General features: G+C 38.8%; 1 protein-coding gene across 4 annotated transcripts in view; it reads left to right on the top strand.

Moving 5' to 3' along the window:
- Positions 1-488: 488 nt before the first annotated feature.
- The window catches only part of LOC131216895 (uncharacterized), a 93245-nt gene continuing 83014 nt past the window's right edge, over positions 489-10719 (top strand). For all 4 annotated transcript variants that reach the window (XR_009157098.1, XM_058211502.1, XM_058211501.1 and 1 more), the window contains exons 1-2: positions 489-629; positions 918-1188. Coding sequence is in view for 3 of the 4 variants with exons in the window: in XM_058211502.1 (XP_058067485.1) it covers positions 627-629; positions 918-1188 (274 nt within the window). In the remaining variant the exon portion in view is untranslated. The remainder of the gene's footprint in view (positions 630-917; positions 1189-10719) is intronic.

The following is a 10719-nucleotide window of genomic DNA, read 5'->3' as shown; positions in this document are numbered from 1 at the left end:
GCTTGCGTATCAAGCGTCATTCGCAGCCGGAGCATCAAACAACCCCACTTTGACGTTCCTCCTGGACGCGGATTGCGTCCTACCGTCGCCGTCTCTAGCCCCGAACAGGCAGTTCAGTGGGTGGGCCCAACGTGATGTGTCTGTACACCCAAGACGTCCTTCCATTTTCTCATATCATTTTAATGCATTATCATAAAAGTGAGGCAGATCCAACACTTAAATGGGCCACACCACAGATAACTCTTGCATTTAATGTTCCGTGCATTTAATGCAACCAAGCTTATTATTTGGTGTGGTCCACTTGAGGGTTGGATTTACTTTATTTTTGTGTCCATGTCTTAAAATGATCTGAGAAAAAGGGTTTGACGGCTTGGATGTACAGATAAATCACGGTGGGCCCGCCCACAGAACTGCCCGTTCGTGGCTAGAGACGGGCGGGGTAGGAGGCAATCCGCGTCCGTTCCTCCTAATCCCTTAATGGAAGAGAACGTTGCAGAAGCTTCTACTACTGAAAACAGCAATCCCTCCAAAACCTCTGTCCAAACCCTCTCTTGCAAAACCCTGAATTCATCCCCAAAACCAAAACATTCACGAAATCCCACTAATTCTCTCCTTCCTCCAATCCAATGGTAAAAATCTCTCTCTATCTACTCACACACGCACACCGAGAATGAAAGAATTGATATTTTCGCTCATCTTTTTTTTTTTAAAAAAAAAAATTAAAATTTCATGCACCCATTTCCTCTTTTTTTGGAACTGAAATTGTTCAAAAGCATACCTTTATTATCTCAGAAAAAAAGAAGTGTACCTTTTCAGTCTCAAATATAATGAAATGGGTGCATCAAGTAAGAGATGTGGGTGTGGGTGTGAAGAAAACCTTTTAATCCCTTTCTTTTTGTTGTTTTTGTATATTGCAGGACCTATCATCATTATCATCACCATCATCATCATCATCACCATCACCATCACCATCGTCATCATCAGCAGCAGCACCACTACCACTACCTTCATCTTCATTGGGTCCGGGCTTAGAAGCTTGTTTGAATCTGCTTAAAGGCGAAAGGGACGAGCAACGTCTTGCTGGCCTCCTCTTAGCGACTAAACTCTGCCAAAGCAATGACACTGCTTCTGTCCTAAAGATATATGATGCTGTCGGGACCCGCTTCCTTGACCGTCTTCTCATGACTGGTAATTCTCTAGTTTCTCCCATTCCTCGACTCCCTTCTAATGGCTAAGGTATTGCACATGAGGCACGTGGGTTACTTAAATTAAAGGGTCCAAGCTGTCGGCCCTGATTTTGATGGCTTCTAAGATGGGTTAAGAACTTAAGATCATTCTATCAATCTGGGTTACGGATGGTGATCTACTGTCAGTGGGTTCTGCATTTTTGATGGTTTAATTTGAGTTTGTGTATGCCACCTTTACAGCGTCTTGTGTCTGCATATCAACCATCACACTCTGCTAGAGTATCAAATAACTCCCCTTATAATTTCACATCTACCTTTAGAAATACATGCCCTTTTCTCCTTTTGTCAATGCAACAACATAATAGTATAAGCAAACAAGAAGAAATGGTATGCATCTATCAAAATGGTAGTGTGAATAGCGGATCCCGATGCTTGGTTTCTTGACTGCATTCTAATTACCAGTAATTTCTTAATTTCCTTGCTTTTGTGATAATCTTCTAGTTGGTGGTGATTTCATCACTTTGTTGATTTTTGCTTCTAAATGCTGGGTAATTTTGTGATGGGAGCTGATATCTACAGTTCTACACCCACCCCGTTTGATGAATATATCGAGGTAATCAATAACGGCAATGGTGGCTGTAACCGCCAGCTTTGTGGCCATTATAATACGGGCTGTAATGGTCAAATTTTTTTCTTAGAGCAAGAAAATGCATTGGATTCGGCCCCATGCTGGATTGTTACGGGTCAGTAACGACTTTTTTTTATAAAAAAAAGGTAACAACAGTGTTTTAAATATCGACGATATCAGCCGATATATCCCATGATATTTCTTGTATCCCACCTGTGCGATACGAAACGCACAAGTAGTGCAATATATCCCACATGTTTGATCCAGTGAGCGTTTTCAATTTTCGACCCTTTCTTTTTCTTCTGTAAATCATGTTAAATTAGTCTCAAATTGTTACAAATCCATGATTTTTTATGTTTTTGAATTGGGAGCTTCAATTTCGAGATTTGGAGGAGATGGGCCGGGTTGCAGAAAATTGAAAAAAAATAATCAATTTCTCATAAATCAGTTGCAATCTATGTCCAAACATAAAATCAAACATGTATCTAACTTGATCTAGTGATTCTTCTTTTGCTTTTGAATGTATTTCTCGTGTTCCCACACTTCTTACATTTATAAATTATATGAATAGACTTTGAATATGCTTGCATAAATTTAGTTAGACAACGCATAGATTAGTACCCCATTCAAAGAAAACCTATTATATGCACTTATTTTTTGTAATGTTTTGATATATAAGTGTGTATTGATGTCTTTTTTAACAATCACTGAAATTTTATTGAAAAATTCGACCAATTTCCCAATGTCTCCCCATGTTTCCAACAACAATGATACATTACACGATTAAACCGATATATCCCGTGTGATAACCGATATGTATTGGTGTGATATGCAACGCGATACCGATATTTCGAACACTGGGTAACAATAATTTTATTGAAAAGAAAGTGTCAAGATGGCGCAAAAGCTACAACCCAAGATATCAGCTCCCATCACAAAATTACCTAGCATTTAGAAGCAAAAATCAACAAAGTGATGAAATCACCACCAACTAGAAGATTATCACAAAAGTAAGGACATTAAGAAATTACTGGTAATTAGAATGCATTTAAGAAACCAAGCATTGGGATTTGCTATTCACACTGCCATTTTGATAGATGCATACCATTTCTTCTTGTTTTGCTTATACTATTGTGTTGTTGCATTGACAAAAGTAGATCCAAGCAAGTAGCTTATCAACGCTTTCTACTCCCATCCAATCAAGTTCAAACCTAAAAGGTTTCGGGCCCAAATCATTGTCGCAAACCTCCAAGCTTATCGGGCAGTGATCTAAGACTGTTCTTGGATGTCCTTTCTCATGCAGTAGCGGAAACTTTTCTAACCAGTCACCAGAACCAAGAAATTTGTCTAGACGTGCTACCACAGCCTGATCTTGCCTGTTTGACCATGTAAGTTTGGCACCTTCCAATGGAAGGTCCACAAGCTCACTCCTACTGACCCAACAAGCAAAGTCACGCATATTGCGTGACACCCTCCCTCTTGGCTATTTTTCGTGCGTGAACCGAATGACATTGAAGTCACCCTTGAAATAGTAAGGGAAGCCCCACTCCATGTTAGGCCATAAAAGACCTTCAACTGAGATTGGCATTAACCAAGACATATTGAAGGCTCCTTAGAAGGCCATGCCACAATTGCCGCACAAATGGGTAGTGAACAAAAAGATAATCGAATGATTCAACACTCATCATGCAGATGAGAGACGTTAGGAATAACCATTGATTGTTTTTTAAGATTTTCAATTGACTATTTTTTAAGATTTTCATCGGTTAAGACCCTTTCCCTTCCTACTAACCACCCAATGGGTGCGACCTTTGGGAGGCCACCATAATTCCACACATGCCATTGCCCTTTCACACCACTTTGCATCTCAAGTCAGATAACGGGAGCAAACTGAGAAGCATCCTGACTTACCTATCTGCCAGACAATTCTATTCTGGTCAAGGTGTCCTGTATTGGTATCGGTTGGCGTAAGGGTGACCTCCAAAACCGATACGGATACGGGGCGTAACGGCGATACAGGGGCATAACGGCCCGTAAAGGCGCAAATTTTTTTTTTTTTGCCAAAAAAATATGAAAAAATATGGATTAAATCCGGAATATTCTAAGCATTCCAAATATGCATTCATTTATAAATTGGAACATGTTTATGGTGGTGTAACGGTCCACTCTTTGGTGAGAAGTTGTATCGGATCGTCTGATGAATTTATGAACCAGATAACCTGAATTTGACTACAAAATTCATATATTTAATTTTCTAACTATCTACTATCAATGATAGATATATTAGAATGAATGATAGATATAAATAGGAACATGTTTATGGTGGTGTAACGGTCCACTCTTTGGTGAGAAGTTGTATCGGACTGTCTGATGAATTTATGAACCAGATAACCTGAATTTGATTACAAAATTTATATATTTAATTTTCTAACTATATACTATCAATGATAAATATTTTAGAATGAATGTAATATGAAAATATCTTACATTAGGTGTTTGCAATTATTTTTGAGGAATTTCTCGAACATACCTGTGCACGTGACTGTGATTCCTGTCTATGACCTGTCATCCTCAAGTCAAGAATATTAAAAAAAATAAAATTAGTAGTGTCTGATATACTCCCCTGCTACTTGATTAAGGATTACTTGATTGGTTGTCAGGGGAGCTATTTTAAATACAAGTTCGGCAGTGTCAAGTGTGTGCATGGCTTCTTGCAATAATACTGCTGTGAGCTGTCTGCTGCAAATACTTACATTAATACAAATATATACTCACAATCACAAGTCACCACCAAAATGAAAATCTGCTTTTTTGTGGTTGCTCGACCTCCACATCATCGTCATCGTCACCATCAGGCTGAGGCTGTCCAATAGGTGTAGGTGCTGCATATCCATAATATCCAGTGCCAGAAGGAAATACTAGATCAACGAAACCAGAGGATGACTGATCCTGACTAGGCAACAACTCTGACCCCGAGTAAGGATATCCACTAGTGCTCGTCGAATAGCCATACTGGTGCCCATACTTAGGCTGTTGAGAATCTTGAGATTGAGAGTGCGTCTGCTGTGATAAGTAACTTGGATTTGGATCTGGATATCTATAATCATATGGATATTGATCGGGAGGGCTACTCCAACATGAATGTGATGGAATAGTCTTAGTATAACCATCATAATCATAATCCAATTAACTATAAGAATATTCATCATAATAACCAAGACCATAAGCCTGCTGATGTTCCGAACCTCCCGGACCCGGTGCACCACTAGATGTACCCTCATCCTGCTGGCTGTATCGTGACTCGGTACACTCATAAGTCTGACCTCGTGTACCACCTCGTCTATGTTCATTGGCATCGTGATCTGTAGATGGCTGTATAGGGCGCTGAGCAACACCGGAAGTGCCATCACCAGGGGCAGGGGGGTCATCGTCACCATTATCCGACATGGTCACGCTACCACTGCTCGTACTCTTTTGTTGATCTTGAGCCGTACCTGTACTTGGCATAAACGTTGCCCCTCTTACTGGGTCCAACACATCTGCACGACTCTCTTGTTGCGCTCTACGTATTTCTGGGTCATCAATTTCCCATTCTTCACTATCCTCTTTAATTTGCTTTTCCATTGTTTCCAACCAAGGTAGAAGTGGGTCATCCTCATCATAAATATTGTCTAAGTTTATTGGACAGTAGTCTCCGTCATCGACAGCTGTAATGCTCCTATGATGTCGTCGCATTCTTAGTTTTATATTGTAGTGCATGAAGACAAGTCTATCTAATGTTCTAGTCTGCAATCTATTCTTATTCTTTGAATGAATAAGCGCAAAACAACTTCAATTCCTTTCGCAGCTAGATGAAGATGTTGTCTGGCTTAAAACTTTTACTGCAATTTTTTGGAGAGTCTTCGTACTCTCTTCGAAATTAATCCACCATTCGGCCGGTTGCAACTTAGATACTGCATGTTGTGCAAGAACATCTCCAAAGCTACCAAGGCGATTTCCAAATGTATCTAATTTATTCAACGCCTTTATTTGCAGATCTATGTTAGGCTCTAATCTCTTTATCACATTTTTTAGCCCGACACGAACTTCATCATCCTCAACAAATGATTGAGCATATCTATACCTAGGATTTAGATAGTAACCTGCTGCATGAAGATCATGATGGAGTTGTTTTGTCCATCTCTTGTCGATCATCCTCCAATAAGACTCCCATCTTCTACAATCATGTTGAATTGCCAACTTTGCCTTATCCATGACATCGTATAGGAAGCCCATGGTAGGTGCTTCGTCGGTTTCAGTAAGATGGAGTACCCTCATTAGTGGCTCCATCACCTTTAGGATTGACTTGACCTTCTTCCAATATTTGTTGTCCCATATGGTGTTCACAACTTCAACCGGTGTCTCTGATGTCTTGTTCCCATGTTTTGTGTTGAGTCATTCTCGGGAAGCGAACATCTCACTCAACTCTCCCCTATGCTGGAATAAACTCTCTAATGCTATAAAGTTTGTTGCGAATCTAGTCGCCGCAGGCCTCAACAACTCTCGTTCTTTCGTGAACTTTCTCATTATTGCGACTACTTGATTATGGTTGTAAATAAACGTCATCACTTCTCTTGCCCTTTCGACTATTTCCTTAACATTCTTCTTCTTCTCAATATCTTCCAATATAAGATCAATACAATGGGCAGCACATGGTGACCAAAAAAGATGTTTTCTCTTATCCATCAACATATGTCCTGCAAGCTTATATGATGTTTCATTATCTGTCAGAATCTGTACTATATTCTCCTCTCCAATCTCTTCTACAACTTTATCCATTAGTTTAGTAATATAATTAGTATCTTTTGTTACTTCTGAGGCATCAATTGACTTGTGGTATATAATTCCTAAGTGGCAGTACACTATGAAGTTGATCATACGTTTGCTTGGGCCAGTCCAACCATCACATATGATCGTGCATCCTCTGGTTTGCCATACAGATTTAAAGGTAGCCACGTATGCTTTCACATCCGCATACTCTGCATCTGTCCATTTCCCCCTAATCTACTTAGCCGTGGGAGCTTTTATTCCTTCACCTGCTTCTGCTGCTGCATCAATTACCACCTGCCAATATAGAGAATTGGCCGCGTTAGGAGGCATGTTGGCATGTATAAATAACTTTGCTGCTGCTCTACCTAATTTCTCAATGAAAGTTCTACTCCACATTTGTTTTATCTTTTTTTGTTTAGTTGATTCTTTCCTAAACAGGATTGGATCAATAGAGGGTCTCCTAGGCTCATTTACTTCTTCATCCAAATGTATAGGGGCATTACGTGAAGATGTCTGTCGTCGGTTCCAAACACACGTTGTAACCCACCAAACCTATCCCCCCACCTGCAGAAGCAGTTGCACTTCCAGTTGCACTCCCACTTCCACTGCCCCCCTGTATCACGCACTGACTCATGCGTGCCAAACATGCGGTGACGTTCTTCCTCTTTACGAGCTAGACGCAAGCTCTCTCTCCTAACTATAGTTACTTTCCAATCTGAATCTTTATCAGAATCAATAATATCTTCATCACGAACGCCCATATATTTAGGACCAAACACCCCCTGTCGAGCTGCATCCAAAACATTATTTTTCTTCTTTTGTACAACAGCACGTTTACCCTTCGACTCATCGAGATTAGCTTGCATTAAATGCATTATCTCTTTTGGTACTCTAGTACATGTCGCAATTGACCCTTTCGATGTGCCAAATGTTGTTTGAGACGGGTAATTCCACCAGTCACTATTCTATCACAATACTTGCACCTCATTTGGTGCCTAGTACCACCAACCCTCTCATAATGTTGCCATCTAATAGCCTCACTTACTTGTTGTTGGCTAGACCCAGACATTTCTTTAGGTTTAGGTAGATACTAGATAATTAAATATAGATTAGAGTATGAGTGTATGACCTATGTCAATAAAGATGATTTTATGCTTTAACTAAACTGTAAGAAGCTCCAAAACCTGTCCAATATAAGCAAATAAAAACATAAAGTCACTAATGCGTAAATAGAAAAAAATATAAAAAATATAAAATGACACCCCAAATCTGTAAAATGCACATTAACATGTTCTACTATGATTAACACATCATATGGCATAATTAAAACAGCAAAACAATCATTAAAAATTGATTTTTCGAATTTTTAAAAAAAGAGCCAAAATTAATGCGTAAATAAAAAAAATAAATAAAAAATATAAAATGGCACCCCAAATCTGTAAAATGCACATTAACATATTCTACTATGATTAACACATCATATGACATGAAGAAAACAGCAAAACAATCATTAAAAATTGATTTTTCGAATTTAAAAAAAAAGGCCAAAATTAATGCGTAAATAGAAAAATAATATAAAAAAATATAAAATGGCACCCCAAATCTGTAAAATGCACATTAACATGTTCTACCATGATTAACACATCATTTGGCATAATTAAAACAACAAAACAATTATTAAAAATTGATTTTTCGAATTTTTTAAAAAAGGGCCAAAATTAATGCATAAATAGAAAAAAATATAAAATGGCACTCCAAATCTGTAAAATGCACATTAACATGTTCTACTATGATTAGCACATCATATGATATGATTAAAACAACAAAACAATCATTAAAAATTGATTTTTCGAATTTAAAAAAAAAAGGGCCAAAATTAATGCGTAAATAGAAAAAAATAAATAAAAAAATATAAAATGACACCCCAAATCTGTAAAATGCACATTAACATGTTCTACTATGATTAACACATCATATGGCATGATTAAAACAACAAAACAATCATTAAAAATTGATTTTTCGAATTTTAAAAAAAGGGCCAAAATTAATGCGTAAATTGAAAAAAATATAAAAAAATATAAAATGGCACCCCAAATCTGTAAAATGCACATTAATATATTCTACTATGATTAATACATCATATGGCATAATTAAAATAGCAAAACATATTAAAAAAATATAAATACCTATTTTTGACGAATTTCTGAAAATGGCCCACCGAGCTTCGATTCAAGAAAATCCGTAATATAATGTGTTTTTATCTCAAATACCAAGCCAAGATTGGTCGAAATTAGTAGTATAAGGATTGAGTGAGAGTTTGGAAGCAAATGGTTTCAAAAAAAAAAAAAGAAAAAAAGAAAAAACGGAGCTTAAAAAGGCAAAAAAAAAGTTACCGTTATATGATCGTTACGGGCTAGCCGTTACGGGTCAGTAACGGCCATTACTCCCGTAACGGGCCCTTAACGGCCGTTACGGGTACAAAAATGGACATCGGCCGATACGACCCCGAAATGCGTAATGGTTCCCATCGTTACCGATACGTATCGGCCGTTATGGCCGATACGTATCCGATCTGGGATACCTTGATTCTGGCACACTCACCAGACATCATAATTGGAGATGATCTAATTGGGAGATATACTCCTCCAGCTCATCATCTAGGAGGAATATTCTCCATAGGGCAACCATACTACTGCATCTCCACACAAGGAGACATAATTAACAATTAGAATACTATGATGCAGAGAGAGTCATGCTATTCTCAAAAACCTGATTTGCAAGGAGGTTCCCCCGAGCTAAACATCTTCCTAAAATCTGATCTTCTCCCCATTACCCAGAGAGAAACCAGTGCCTTTCATGAACTTCGACTTTGTGAAGTTGACCCCTTACCAAATTACAAATTCCCTATAAGAGGATGAGTCCCTAGTCTGCTAACCCCCATCTTGGCACTCGTACTTGCTAGCTATTATTTCTCTCTACAAGGCACCCTCCGACCAAAATCTCCAAAGCCACTTTACCAACAATGTGAGGTTCATAGACTCTAGTTCTTGATATGTGCTCCTCCCTCTTCAGAAGATTTCCACGCCTCGCCCCATTCCAATAGGTGGAATTTCTTGTTATCTTTCGACCACTGTTTGAAGAAGTCTGCCTTGGCCTCTCTAATTTAACTAGCATTGAATACAACCATCTAAATAAAGACATGAAGTATAGGGGCAAATTTGACAATACTGCTTTGATTTGAGTGACCCAACTGTCAAGAGACAACTACTGGCTCTTCCACCTTGATAGCTTCCTTTAAAAAAAATCTTTCCACCACTTTGTCCTACAAGTGTTTAACCGACTTCAAAATGCAAAGGAGCAATCTAAGGTATGTTGAGAGAATGAGCTTGCCACCCACCCAAAGATCCTTGCCAACTGCTCCGCGTTACACATAGGCATAAGAACTCCAAACATCTCCCTCTTGATGATGTTGACTTTCAGACCCGACAACACTTTAAAGCACCTGATAAGCATTTTCAACTTGTCCACCATAACTACATTGGCCTTGCAAGAAGCATCATGTCGTCATCGAACTAGATGTGGGATATTGGGGGAGTCAACCCTCCCACATTAAAACCATGGAAAATGCCCACCTCCTACCCTCTATTCAACATTTTTCTCAACACTTCTGCCACCACCATGAAGAGAAAGGGGAAAAGTGGATCACCTGTTCTTAAGCCTCTCAAACTTTTGAAGAAGCCTTGAGGGAGTCATTGACTAGAATCGAGAACCTACTTGAGCTGATGCACTCCCTAATCCATCCTCTCCATTTCCTTCCACACTCAATCCAACCCAACATATAGTCCAAAAAGCTCTAGTCAACATGGTCATAAGCCTTTTCTATGTCCAGCTTGTAGACAACTCATTTTAGACTCTCTTTGTATCTCGAGTTAATGCACTCATGAAGGTACTCATCAATGCACTATCCAAAATTTTCCGCCCAACAATGAAGGCACTTTGGTTGTTGGAGATGACGCTTGCTAGAATTGAAAGATATCTAGAAGCCAGGACTTTGGCAGGAATCTTATGTAGGCCTCCTATCAAGCTAATTGGTAT

Source organism: Magnolia sinica, chromosome 10 (assembly GCF_029962835.1).
Source record: "Magnolia sinica isolate HGM2019 chromosome 10, MsV1, whole genome shotgun sequence".
Lineage (NCBI taxonomy): Eukaryota > Viridiplantae > Streptophyta > Magnoliopsida > Magnoliales > Magnoliaceae > Magnolia > Magnolia sinica.
This window is presented reverse-complemented; position numbering and strand designations above follow the sequence as displayed.